Source organism: Dermacentor albipictus, unplaced genomic scaffold, assembly GCF_038994185.2.
Source record: "Dermacentor albipictus isolate Rhodes 1998 colony unplaced genomic scaffold, USDA_Dalb.pri_finalv2 scaffold_14, whole genome shotgun sequence".
Taxonomy (NCBI): Eukaryota; Metazoa; Arthropoda; class Arachnida; order Ixodida; family Ixodidae; genus Dermacentor; species Dermacentor albipictus.
In genome coordinates, this window is record NW_027225568.1 from 4,034,273 (window position 1) to 4,048,929 (window position 14,657).

The 14,657-nt window shown below is 45.9% G+C and overlaps 1 protein-coding gene across 2 annotated transcripts; it reads right to left on the reverse strand.

Moving 5' to 3' along the window:
- Positions 1-1,264: 1,264 nt before the first annotated feature.
- Positions 1,265-14,657, reverse strand: LOC139051744 (uncharacterized). Of its 2 annotated transcripts, XM_070528735.1 has the most exons (4): positions 14,041-14,657; positions 12,163-12,387; positions 2,156-2,330; positions 1,265-1,760 (listed from the first exon to the last, which is right to left on the reverse strand). In XM_070528735.1, exons 1-4 carry the CDS (start codon positions 14,613-14,615, stop codon positions 1,620-1,622), a joined length of 1,116 nt encoding a protein of 371 aa, XP_070384836.1. In that variant the 5' UTR covers positions 14,616-14,657; the 3' UTR covers positions 1,265-1,619. The 2 variants fall into 2 exon arrangements, with proteins under 2 accessions (XP_070384836.1, XP_070384837.1); XM_070528736.1 differs by lacking the exon at positions 2,156-2,330.

Genomic DNA, 14,657 nt, shown 5'->3' on the forward strand with positions numbered 1-14,657 from the left:
AACGCTCTTTAAAGATATGTTGTTCGCAGAGTATTTAACCGGTACCAAATGGAGGCTTTAGCGAAAGTATTATCGTGTGTCGAGCAGAAATATGTTACATGCAGGTAACATCCCTTACACACGAACACACGGTGCCAGAGTGAGAATACACCTTGCTTGATGTAGAAGAATATTTAGACCAAATATAGAACATAACTGTTTCGCAAAGGCATCAGCAGTGTTCGAGACATGGCCATTTTCATCATCAATACGTACATCTTGGGCGCCCTTTTTTAAACAGTGAGAGCGCACGTAGCTCCAGAAATATTTTATTTACCTCGCTTGCTGGCTTAAACACGTTCAATGTGGAAGAAGTGATCATTGTTACAATCAAACTACAAAGGTGATGACAGCACCTAAATTCAAGCTTCTACGTATCTACGCCTTATTTGCCTGGCTTTTCTGTGTGCGCGGTCTTTCAGATTTATTCTCGTTTATAGTACTTTACAGAACCCGTCAGGAATTTCGAGCCGTTGTGTAGGTAGGAATATGCGCAAATCAAACTTTCATGACCTTCCTAAACCAATTAAATGAACATCAGCTGTCACATCTACGAACGACCAGTACTAGTTTTCAAGGTATTGGTACAAGCCGAGGCAAAAGTTGACGCTGCGCTTTGTCTCTCTTATCGTAACGGATACTGCGTTTGTGAGCTACCAGAGTTAAAGGAAAAGTTGACTGGGGGTGAAACTTGTAATAATAATAACAATATAATAATAATAATAATAATAATCCGTGTAATCATGTCCTTGTTCTTCTACTTCATCTTCATAACCATTACCCCGTCAGAAGTTGCCGTCCGCAAGTCCCTCTAAAGTGTGAGCGATACGAACACATTTCGCTGTATGCATGAGAGTATGGGTTCGTATTTTGAGGCTATCCTCCAACAAATCCTTAAAAAGGAAGGCTGAATCCTGGCGCTTTTAGAAGGACGTCGTCTGGAACGACGCGGCGTGCAATTCTAGCGAGCCCCGTGCTTCCGTGGATTAGATTACATGGCAGGATATTACAGCCGAGCACACAAACACAACCACTTGTCTGCTCTGGCCACCATGTAACGAAGCAGGCTTGTCGAGATAACGTCGTAGCTTTTTGAACGGCATAGTTATGGAGAAAGGAATGTAGAAGCACAGTGAGAAATAGAGTGCAGGGCTCATTCGATTTCACCCATTACCATCGCCCACATGTACCATGCTCAAGGAATCAACACAACAAAATATTTCGATCGCAAAATACTGTATTCTAAACAAGTATAACAATACTACTTTCACATAAATACACTGAAAACCATATAAAATGTTACGAAAGAAATGTGCACCCACTCCCGGCAAGCGGCGCCCCAGTTTCGTTGCACTGTGGTCGCGGGACAGCGACACGGCGACTAGCTCGCAGCGGTTGCCGGGGACTTCGTCGCCACGCCTTGCGCAAGGTGGGCATGCCGTGCAGGTGGTGGAGCCGCCAGTGCGCCCCCATGCGTCTACCGTGGCCATCGTGCCAGCGAACTGAGTGCACTTTGAAGTCGCCGGTCACGTGGTCAGGAGGGAACGCACGGTCAGCGACTCAACTTGGATAAGCGCAGCTTAGGTGACGGTAAGGCCGCCTGCAGAGGTTGGGGCTCTTGTGCCGCTGCAGCTGCGACGAGGTGCAGCCGAGCAGACGGCAGACGACGGGCGACTCCTGTCGGGGCTGCCGTACTGCCGTCTACGCTGTTCGGGGCGAACCTGATGGAAGAAGGGAAAAGATGCGAATTGTTTGTGACTCTGCCACGAGGAGAGCCAATGTCCTCTTTCCCAAACGGAAAATATAAAGAATTGTTACAGCAGGTGAACGAATACTCTATCGAGGTAAACAACATTTTGATGCTTTGAGCTTGTGTGAAGCTGCTAATGATGTGTTCTGCGTAATTAATCGAGTATACGTCAAAGTAGCTACTATCATCTTTTCAATGTGTTCATAACGAGTAAAGGACATATTAATCTTTTACACGTCTAGGAAAGAAGGTTTGCCTATATGACGGAGCTATCCCAAAGGAATAGTTATGAGCTGAAGAAGCTATATAGAGTCACCGAGGTGGGCTCGGTGACTGCACCACAGCGCAGCCACCTAATCCGCTTACCTTTGCGATGCAGACGACCGTCCTCGCATTTGCCAGCCTGCCGCTGCCGTCCCTGGCAGGCCTGTCTACGGGGGCGTCATCGGTGTGCGCACTGCCGTACACTGGAGATGACCCTGGCTCCTGCCATCCACCGGCCGGCGGGTGTTCGTCCCTACTGGGTGTGCCTCCAGAGGAGCTGCACGCACCGGAAATCACAGTACCATGGATGGCCACATCGACATCAGCAAGAATGCCAACGTGTATAAAAGAGCTTCACCCGCTGACACCGCTTCGTGGGCTCGGCACCACAGCGCAGCCACCTAATCCGCTTACCTTTGCGATGCAGGTCAGTACATCGTATGCCCTCTTCGCTAAAAAATCCAGTAATTATATTTTGGTGCAGTTTCCGAGCCCGCACTGCTGTGTCGCCATTGCCGTTGAGTGTGCTCACGTAATTCATTCCTTGCTCATGCTATCAGGTGACGTGTAGACTAACCCTGGCCCTGAGGGCAACGCTGCTGTACTCGCTGAACTACAGAAGCTAAACGCGGGACAGACCCTGTTGATTACGGAAATACAGGGCCTCAAAACACAGCTGAACACGACAGACCAAACCATAGCAAGCCTAGACAAACGAATGGCCGATCTCGAAACGCATTACCAAACACTTCTTCACCTCAGAAACGATATTGAAATAATGCAGTCAACCACAATCGACCAAGCTAAAAAGATTAAAGAACTAGAAACACGCCTGGATGACGCGGAAAACCAATCACGTCGGAATAACCTTATTTTCTATGGCATCCCTGACCCTGCTAGCGCTGAAACGTGGACTGAGTCAGAAAAATTAGTCATTGATGTTTGCCGCAAGAATCTTGATATAACCTTGGAACTTAACGACATTGCAAGAGCGCATGGCCTCGCAAATCATTCAGCCGACCGAATTCGTCCCGTAATCGTGAAATTCCTATCTCATAAAACCAAAGACGCACTGCTATCAAATGGCCGTAAATTGAAAGACACAAACTACAGTATTGGAGAGGACTTCTCCCGCACCGTTCGACACGCGCGTAAACAGTTACTTGTGTTTGCCAAAGCCAATTCTAACAAGTACTCCTTGCGCTTTAAAACCCTGCACATCGGCTCAAAACGCTATGTATTTGACGCATCATCCCAAGCCGTTAAGGAAATAGCATAGCAATCGCCCCGTCACAAAACTTTAACAAATCGTCGACCCGCTCCACCGCACGATGTTCTCTCGTTTTCGATAATATTCACTAACATCCGTAGTCTTCTTCCAAAGCGCGAACTCATATCAAACATCATGTCGTCATCCGCGAGCAACATACTAATACTAACAGAAACTTGGCTAAATAGTGACGTAACTCATACGGAAATTTTGGCCGATTTACCCAACCTCGAAGTGTATCGAAACGATCGAAAAGGCAAACGGGGGGGCGGTGTTCTCGTTGCCATTCATCGAGGCATATCATGCTCTGTTGTTGACGTCGCATCCGACATTGAAGCCATATGGCTCATCTGTCGCGCTCCCCCCGTAACAGTTCTGCTTGGCGTTTGCTACAGGCCCCCACAGACTAATCCAGACTTCCCACGTCATCTGAACAACATCCTTCATAAACTTGTTCTCACATATCCAAATGCCCGTATTCTTCTTTTTGGTGATTTTAATTACCCGGATATTGATTGGCAGAACATAGCTAGTTCCACAATAACGTGTCATGCAGAGGCGAAGAACTTCATCGATGTCTGTTTAAATTTTAACCTCACTCAATAAATTTCCCAACCAACCCGTGTCTCACGAGAATCAGCAAACACGCTCGACCTGATACTAACAAGCAGCCCCGAGAATGTATCATCCATCAGTTACCTTCCTGAAATCAGCGATCGCAAAGTTATGCATGCTTTATTCTCATTTACCTCGACTCAAAAACAGACATCCGATAAAACGATACAACTCTACGATAAGGGTAACTATAATGCAATAACTGAAGAACTTAACACCTTTTTTCCTGACACTCGCTCAATTCATGAAAACTGGCTGATATTCAAGAACAAATTAAATCATCTCACTAATATGTTCGTACCAAGGATTACCTTTCATACTAATCGCAATAAACCATGGTTTACCCAGCACTTAAAACGACTCGAAAACAAAAAGAAACGATTGTTTCGTACCGCCAAACGTAACGACACGCCTGCAGCATGGGGGAAATACTTCGAGGCCGAAAAATCATACCTACTTTCTGTTCGTAACGCCAAGTACTCATTTTATCACAATGACTTACCAAACTTACTTATAAGAAACCCCAAGCAATACTGGCAAGTTTTAAACCCAACACATCCTCCCGATATTAAAGTGACGAATTATTCACATGAAGCGGTGACTGACCATGACTCCGCAGAAATATTTAACCATGCATTCACATCTGTGTTCACTAACGAACTCGACGCACCTTCACAATTACCACCCTTTAACTTAGAAACCCCCAAGCCAGCAGTCACGTTCGTCGAAGAGGGCATTTCATCCATAATTCATAATATGAAACTTTCATCATCAGCTGGTATGGACCTGACTAATTCAAAACTATTGAAAAATGTGGAATCAATTTGTGCATCATATTTATGTCTCATTTTCTCACAGTCACTCTCCTCAGGAATTTTGCCTCTTGATTGGAAAACGGGGAAGGTCGTTCTATGCCACTAGTTCTTGCAGGCATTGCAATGACATCGCTAGCCTAGATCATATGCTCTGGCGTTGCCCCTCGTTACGAGGCACAGAAGAAATCAATGAAGAAAAGTGGCTCTCCGCTATCAAGAGCCCTGATGCTGGGGTGCAACTATGGGCTGTCCAGAGGGCCCACGATGCGGCGGTCGGGCAAGGCCTGGCTGTCCCAACGTGGGAGCGGCCCGCAGCGCGCTGAGTCGCGTACCTCAGGACCTTATTAAAGTTTCGCATCCATCCATCCATTCCAGTCTACAAATCAGGTAACAGAGACTCGCCCTTGAATTACCGCCCCATTTCATTGACTAGCGTGCCTTTTAAAATCATGGAACATGTCATCTACTCACAAATCGTAAACTTCTTGGACCGAAGCCATTTTTTTCACCCTTCACAACATGGGTTTCGTAAGGGCCTCTCTTGCGAAACCCAACTAGCGCTTTTCCTTCACGACTTGCACACTAATCTAGAACGTAATATACATGCCGACACCATCTTTCTTGATTTCACTAAAGGTTTTCACAAGGTTCCCCACCGCCGGCTATTACTAAAACTCTCAAAGCTGAACCTACCCCCTAATATTCTCTAATGGATTGAAGAATTCCTAACTAACCGCTCTCAGTCAGTCTATCTTAACGGCCATCTGTCTACATCTCTCCCGTTTACTTCAGGCGTCCCACAAGGTTCTGTCCTCGGTCCCCTCCTATTCTTAATATATATTAACGACTTGTCCCTGCATGTTTCCTGTAGTATTCGAATTTTCGCAGATGATTGTGTTATTTACCGCACCATTATTAATTGTCACGATCAATACACTCTTCAGACAGAGCTTAACAGCGTAGTAAATTGGTGTAATAACTGGCTAATGTCCCTCAATCCTAGTAAATGTAAACTCATGTCCTTCACTCGTCGTCACAATCCACATCTCTTTCATTATTTAATTTCTAACACACAGATTGAGCAAGTACAATCATATAAATATCTAGGAGTCACCCTCTCTTCTAATCTTTCATGGCAGCTTCATGTCGGTAACATCATTCCAGCATCAAAGAAAACACTCGGTTTTCTAAAACGTCACCTTCGTCTTGCCCCACCACATGTTAAATTGCTCACGTATAACTCACTTATAAGACCCAACTTAGAATATGCATCCCCCATCTGGAGCCCACATCAAGCATATCTAATCACGGCATTGGAAGCTGTGCAGAATCGTGCTGCCCGATTCATTCATTCCTCATACTCATATGACGTCAGTGTATCATCCTTGAAAGCTACATCCGGACTGTCACCCCTCTCTTTTCGTCGTCGCATTGCTAGCCTCACCCTTTCTCACAAATTCTTTTATTCTCCTCTCAATCAAGCACCGTATATCGTCGCCGCATCACGCATATCTCACCGCACCATTCATCCCCTTCAAGTTGCCCGCCCACTATCACGTACTACTACGTTTTCAGCTTCATTATTTCTTCGAGCAGCCACGGACTGGAACGGCCTACCCCATGATATCGTCGCCATCGCTTCAACACCTGCTTTTCAAGAACGCGTAACAGATCACCTTCAATGTTATATCACCATCGCTGTTTGTATTCCTCACTACAAATGTAATCCCACCCCTTATGTAACACCCCCTGAAATGGGGGCCTTTAAGGAATGAAACTGAACTGAACTGAACTGTAGACGATGACGGGGCTTGCAATGCACAACAGCAGCATAGGCGAACATGGATGAGTACGTATACCATTCGAGTTACTTCAAGCACTCTCTCACCTAACCGTAAAGGGTGAAATAAAACGCTATATCTAATGCTTTCTGTGATATGTATAACGCATTTGCAGTGGAGGAGGAAAGGAGTTGTAGAGCTTTGAGGACATGGGAACTGAGTTGTACGGATGCGTGGAGGAGGGCTCATGAATGAGAAAAACGTTATCCACGCGAATTCTCGCATTTCTTTCAGAATTTAAAAAGGAAGTGGAAGCTAAATAAAAATTCGGCTTTGTGAAACAAAGAAAAGACAAAGAAAAGCTACTTTGCCATAAAAAGAAGAACGCTGCTTATACAGGCCTCTATAACTGCGGCAGAGAAATGAAATAGCAAAGGAGGCCGTATAAAATAAAGCTATTCCAATCTGTTTCTATTCCAGTTTCCTGACGTTATATTTACGTAACCGTCGACGTAAGCATCGTTCGGTGACGCTTGGTGTTGTTTACGGAGGCCAATGGAAAGCTCTCGCAGCTATAGGAGGTCATTTTGGTTTGCTTCTGAAGTGCATAGCACTGCCTACCATGACACGTTTTTCTTGTCCAATTGGGGGACCAGAGGCGTGGAGTATGTAGAAGTGGATAGGGTTTCAGTGGGGACGAGTTACCACAGTGAAAGTATATAACCGGACGAGGATGGAAGAGCCGGCGACGGCGATTGGCCCGCTTCCCTTTGCTTAGCTTTCGCTTTGTGGTAGAAGAACGTGGGCACATGCTTCGGAAGGGTAAAAATGCCGCTTAAACAAACCCTCTGGGTAAGAAAGGTGGTGCAGCGACGTCGCGTAACCGTGAACAAAAGTATGCGGATCATGGGTTCGCCAACAAAACGGAATTCCTTGGTAATTCACACGCGTAAACGGACACGAATGAAAGCGCTAGAAAACTTGCAATGCGAAGTTTTGACTCCAGTAATTTCATTTTGCATTCACAGACACGGGAGAAAATGAGCTCTAACAGCAATCCCTTTTCCGTATTATTTTAATCACGGGTGTTAGTGCCGAAAGGGCTCAACAGCATCATCTGCCGCGAAAAAGTTCCGAAAAAATTCAGTTTTGTTACGTCACTTCGAAGTGGTGAATTTTCGTAGTTTTTTTTACATCGCGTGACTGGCAGGCGAAGCGGGGACAGCCCAAAAACATTTGACCAACAGCGGACGGCTCCTGGTGAAAGAGTCGGAGAATCTCAAATTTCTTTTTTTTCTTTTGTTCAGTCTAATGATTCATAATACGTCACACGAGTTGAAGGGTTTTTCTGACGTTACGTGACAGACAAGCGATGTGTGGGGGGTTCGAAAAAATTTTAACCAATCGTAGAGGCCTGATTGTCGAAATGCAATAGAAGAATTATAATAGTTTTGCGTTATTGCGCCCACGGATGTTTGGGTAGGTCTTGGTCAAATGAAGCAAAGGGAAGCAAACTGTAAAAAGAAATAGTGCTTATAAGAAATATCACTGCCTCTAGACGAGCAATACAGTATTGCACCTTAACGCCTTAATAGTTTGCCATTTCATTAAAAAAATAAGTACATCAAAACTTCAGACCATAAAAAATGCCATCTTTAAAAAAGTGCAGGTGCTGATAAGAGGAACCTTTGTGCAAAATATTCCATACGAAATACAAGCAGGCCTGTTTGTATCTAGAAAGATAGGCGTTTTCGGCACCGAAACCGACAAAAACGCCTCTGGCTCGCTGAAATGAAGCATATCTCAAATCACTGAAAACGAGCTCGCTTATACTTATATAATAATACAGTACCTTATTACCAGTACCAGTACCAGTTATAACTTATACAGTACCAGTAGCACCCACGACGATAATGTGAGAGAGAATAGTATAGAGGGAGTTGAAATCCCACAAGTAACGCCGGAAGAAGTAAAGAACGCCTTGGGAGCTATGCAAAGGGGGAAGGCAGCTGGTGAGGATCAGGTAACAGCGGATTTGTTGAAGGATGGTGGGCAGATTGTTCTATAAAAACTGGCCACCCTGTATACGAGATGCCTCATGACCTCGAGTGTACCGGAATCTTGGAAGAACGCTAACATAATCCTAATCCATAAGAAAGGGGAAGCCAAAGGCTTGAAAAATTATAGGCCGATCAGCTTACGTTGCCTACAAAGTATTTACTAAGGTAATTGCAAATAGAATCAGGAACAACTTCGACTTCTGTCAACCAAAGGATCAGGCAGGACTCTGTAAAGGGTACTCAGCAATAGACCATATTCACACTATCAATCAGGTGATAGAAAAATGTGCGGAATATAACCAGCCCTTATATATAGCTTTCATTGATTACGAAAAAGCGTTTGATTCAGTCGAAACCTCTGCAGACATGGAGGCATTACGGAATCAGGGTGTAGACGAGTCCTATGTAAAAATACTGAAAGATATCTATAGCGGCTCCACAGCCACCGTAGTCCTCCATAAAAACAGCAACAAAATCCCAATAAATAAAGGCGTCAGACAGGGAGATACGATCTCTCCAATGCTATTTCCAGCTTGTTTACAGGAGGTATTCAGAGACCTGGAGTGGGAAGAATTCGGGATAAAAGTTAATGGAGAATACCTTAGTAACATGCGATTCGCTGATGATATTGCCTTGCTTAGTAACTCAGGGGACCAATTGCAATGCATGCTCACTGACCTGGAGAGGCAAAGCAGAAGGGTGGGTCTAAAAATTAATATGCAGAAAACTAAAGTAATGTTTACCAGTCTCGGAAGGGAACAGCAGTTTACGATAGGTAGCGAGGCACTGGAAGTGGTGAGGGAATACATCTACTTAGGGCAGGTAGTGACCACAGATCTGGATCATGCGATTCAAATAATCAGAAGAATAAAAATGGGCTGGGGTGCGTTTGGCAGGCATTCTCAAATCATGAAGAACAGGTTGCCACTATCCCTCAAAAGGAAAGTGCATAACAGCTGTGTCTTACCAGCACTAACGTATTTGGCAGAAACCTGGAGGCTTACGAAAAGGGTTCAGCATAAAGTGAGGACGGCGCAACGAGCTATGGAAAGAAGGATGGGTGTAACGTAAGGGGATTAGAAAAGAGCAGATTGGGTGAGGGAACAAACGCGGGTTAATGACATCTCAGTTGAAATCAAGAAAAAGAAATGGACATGGGCAGGACATGTAATGAGCAGGGAAGATAACCGAGGGTCATTAGGGGTTACGGACTGGATTCTAAGGGAAGGGAAGCGTAGCAGGGGTAGGCTGAAAGTTAGGTGGGCGGATGACATTAAGAAGTTTGCAGGGCCAACATGGCCACAATTAGTACATGACCGGGGTAGTTGGAGAAGTATGGGAGAGGCCCTTGCCCTGCAGTGGGCGTAACCAGGCTGATGATGATGATGATGACAGTGTCATTTGGTCAAGAATACCTTAGTTTCGAGGTGATCTCGACGCTTCGGATGGTACGGAGTGTCAGTCAGGGCTCAGTTTTCCACCGGCATCCAGATGCGTATATCTGCACGAGAAACTGGCTACTCAGCATAGTTTCTATATTTTTCTCAAGCACCCGGGGGTTAGCCGAGCGGCGGCGGTGCTGTTCAGACAATTGCAAACTGGTTCTTTACCCACCCCAGTGTTAATGACTCATCTATACCCGAAATTATATGTGGGTGATGTGCCGCGTGTGCCAGCGGGAGAGGGCCACCCTGACGCACATCCTGTGGGATTGCACCAAGTTCCGCGATGAAGCTTCGACAAGTACAACGATTCCGCCGCAGCCACCAGTCGCGGCGGAATGCTACGACCACGAAAGCCAAACCTGGGCCACCCAGCAGGTCTCGGCGGCTCTTGAAAGACAAAGGCCGAGCGAAACCGACAGAACGTTGCCCCTCAGGGCGACCGACCGCGGGAGTAACACGCGCTGCAGTTGAGTAGAGACCACCCACTGAGAAGACGTCAGGGCGCACGTGACGGCGCCATTTAGTCGTGGTGTCGTTCTGCAGGCGACTACATGAAGTTGTTTCTCTCTCTCTCTCTCAAGATTAATGAACGGGAAAATCAGTTGCGGAATATTTAGTATGCCTGCTAAGAGAACCAAATAACTATACGTCGCGTTCTCCGGGGTGGCGCGTTTTCTTCCACTTTATACTGTCTTCAGTGCGCCCACAGGACACGCTGCGCATGTGGCTGTTGACATCGTGAAGGCGATGTCAGCCAAGGCACATCGCCTAGGCTTAGAAATCCCGTATGGCTTTTTTTGTGACTTTGTTGTGCAGTCGGGCGGCTAACGACATTACCTTTCTGTCGCTCCTTTGAGGACACAATGACAGTGACTCGTAGCTTCCACCAGGCGACACCTTTTCTGTAAGACCATGCTTGAACACCAATAGGTCTAGCGACTGGTCTCACGGAAGACTAGAGATTACGAGGCAAAAGTGGCAACAGCGACCATGGGCTTCGGCGTATTATAACCACGGCGGATCGACAACGCGCAGCAACACATTTTCTCTATCGTTGCATTGTTAAGTTGGCGCGCTTATTTTCTTTTCTATATATTTACATACCAGTTGTATGTTTATAGTATATCTAACATAAAAATAAATTACGGGGTTTTACCTTCCAAAACAACGATCTCATTATGAGGGACGCCGCAGTGCAGTACTCCGGAAATTTGGACCACCTGGGTTTCTTTACCGTGCACCTAAATCTCAGTACACGGGTGTTTTCGCATTTCGCCCAATACGAAAGCAGCCACCGTGGCCGGGATTTGATCCCGCAACCTCATGCTTAATAGCCTAACACCGCTGCGACTACGCAATCACGGCGAGTGTGTCGTACTTCTATATCTCATCCTGCAGGCTTTTATCTGTAACACGTAGTTTCATACGAACTTTATCGCATCTATTATTCCTGTGATATTGCGTCTTTTCCATGGTAGGTGTATATGGTTCAGCTGTGCACACAGAATTCAAACAGTAAACAAGCGCGCAGGCTCTTGCTTTCCTTTTCGCCTTCGAATTCACTAAAAGTTAACCGTGGTGCTGTCCGCTTTATGACTCAACACATGCAGATATTAGAAATATATGGTTCATATATTACTCAGCCACAAAGTTGTAGACTTGGTGCAGGTTTTTACCTCGTATCTTCTTTTTCTAAGATTTCAAGTTATATGCGACTGAAAGAAAAGATGGATTATGCGAACTTAAAATTTGCTCTTCACAGCCCGTATTTTTTTACAAACTCTATCTATCTCATAACAGCTTCGACTGTAAAGCCATATAGCCCAGAACTGGGTACATGTGAGCACTCTACATGTCGTTCCACAAGTACCGACCTCGATATTTGACGAAACTGCCATATACAGTCCCTTTTCTGAACGTATATTTAACGCTGAAAGATTAGGCTACACGAGTGCCTCAAGCAGGCCTAGGCAGAGGTTGATCGCTACAGCTTGACTTACGCGAGCATATATGTGACCTACAGCCACGGTGTCCCTTACGAGATAAGATGGCGTAAATGGAATACTAATAAACGAGGCTGCACATTGACTGCGGTGTTTTAGCTGGGCCGTTGTTTGGCTTACCTCGTCTGCAGCCTCCAAAGGCAGCTGCTCGGTGCAGCCACGCCGTCCGCGTCTCCGTTGCTCTCAGCCTTGGAGGCGTTCAGCATCGGCGGGGTGCCACGCGGGTGGATGCGCCGCCTGCCACCCGAGACGTCGGGGCGGCACTCGGCAGAAGGCACGTGGTCGCACTCGACGAACCGGCCAGTCATGGCCGCGGCCGCTCCGCGCGTGGTCGCATCTCGCGCTCTGCGTCGACAATGCATGGCGACAATGAGCACTGCGGTTGAACTGCACATTCGTCAAGCAAGCCTTCGAGCAACGCTGCAGCTCTTCTCAGGAAACGTGGCCTGCTTTATTCTAGCAGCGCCTTCCGAATCGAAACACTATAACGATGTGATCACCCATCCGGGAAGCGGGAAAACAGATTCTGGCTGCTCAATTGAGCTTTTTACCATGCAAATATGCTACGAAATGATGATTGGCGCGGAATCTACATAGGAATGTTGGTTCTCGAAATCCAACTGCCATGTATTAGGATATAACAATTTATTCTAACTCATCCTAACCACACTGAACATGTCTTATAGACTGCCAAAAACTTGTTCTGTGTGTTCCAACAATTGCTATTTTCCATTGTATTTCAAACTTGAAAATTAACCGCGAGCGAAAAGACCTCTAGTAGCGGTATTCTAGGTTAGCATTTTTCTCTTCGATTGTGTTTATTCAGACATGACTTCAATCCAACCAATAAAGAAACGTAAAAAAATAAAAAAGGTGTCCTAATAAAATACTTCCCAGGTGCACTGTGATCACTACCTCATGCCCCACTCGCTTTACTGTAAGTTCCTCGTGCCAGGATTTCAAGCACTTTGGTAGTGTTAAATTTTGGCATTCTCTTCATAAAGGGCCAAAAACCTGAACATCCCTTGATACCCCGCTTTTGTCTATGTGGCACAATGTGGTATCGGAAAGGTGCCCTTTGGGACAAGAAAGTGTCTGAATTCACGATTTTCAATTGTTAGTTTGCTATTTGATTCTTATGCAATTTGTATGGTAGCAGACAGCGGCATAGTATATGCTCAGGAGCGCCACATTATCACGTACCCAAACATGGTGTTGTTGTTCTCGTTACAATTATTATTATTATTATTATTATTATTATTATTATTATTATTATTATTATTATCATGATCATCATCATCATCATCGTATGCAGTTATGCTAAGTTCTTAGCCCATTTTTATACCATTGCTCACAGACGAAGATATATCAACACAATAACACTGAATCATCGGCTGTAACCCTTCATGAAGCAATACTATCCAACGAAATGATGTGGTCTAGCTGTGAGGAGAGTTGAAATCAGTTGGGGAACCAAAACTACCAAGGAACGAATGGATAAATAAAAATGACAGGTGCTATATTCAGGGGTAGAAGATACAAACCTGCCAATTTTCGGACGGGTTCTCCTTGGCGCAAGTCGTGTTCGTCTCTTCTTCTCTAGACTTTTTGTAAAAGAATAGCAATAATTGCGCTTTCGGCGGGCTTTATCTTCCTTCTTCCTGACTAGTGCCGATACGAGACATTGCTGAATTCGCACAAGTCCATTCAAGGTGCTCAATGGAGACTCCTTGCATGGCGTTGGGACGTGAAAATTAAGAGATGAAATTTTTCGTATTTACGTCATTTAGCGGAATAGAACCAACTGAGTGAGCCGACAGGTTCATTTGAGGCGCGAACGTGTAACTCAAGTTACACGCTGTCTTTCTTTTCTTTGCGAGGCAAAACAACCCGTCGATGGGATTTTTACAACATTACAGAAATAAAATTAGTCTGCCCACTGAGTATGTTCGCAGTGGTCCTGACATATGATACAGAAAACACCGAATTGATCGTTACCTGCATATTAGAAGGCGCACGGTGAACCTCGAGGCTACCACCGTCTGGTGCCAGGCTCGTTGCACGGTCCGCGGTAGTTGCGTGGTCTTAACCACGCTGTCCTTGACGCCCATGTCAACGAGCGGGTACCACTCGGCCCTCGGGAACAGCCTCCTGGATTGTCCTGTGTGGCTGCCGCAAGTGCGTTCGTCGACCTTCGACCACGGCTTGAGCACAAGGTCCCAATTGTCTGGGAGGGCGTCCTCGATGGTCGAGTTACGGAAGGCGTAGGACACGTCATCCTTGGCCCCATCAGGAATTGCAGCGACTGCAATCGAGGAAGGCTTCTTGCGGCGTGGCGTCTCTTCCGAGATGGTTAAAAGGCAGCCTCGGAGGAGACGGTGAATTTCGATGCCGCCAGGTACACCCATCCCCATGACAGGTAGCAGGACGATGCCGTTCCTTTCTGCGATCGTTCCAAGTGCGTCCGCCACGATGAGCTGCGTGTTCGAAAGTGCGAGAGAGGTTCTCCTCTGTCGCGTGCCAGCGCGCGAGGCAGCCGCCTCCGTGTCGTTCTTCTTTTTCCTCTCTTCCATTTCTAAGCCTTGTGAGTTATGGCGCTTTGGTAATAGGCTCTA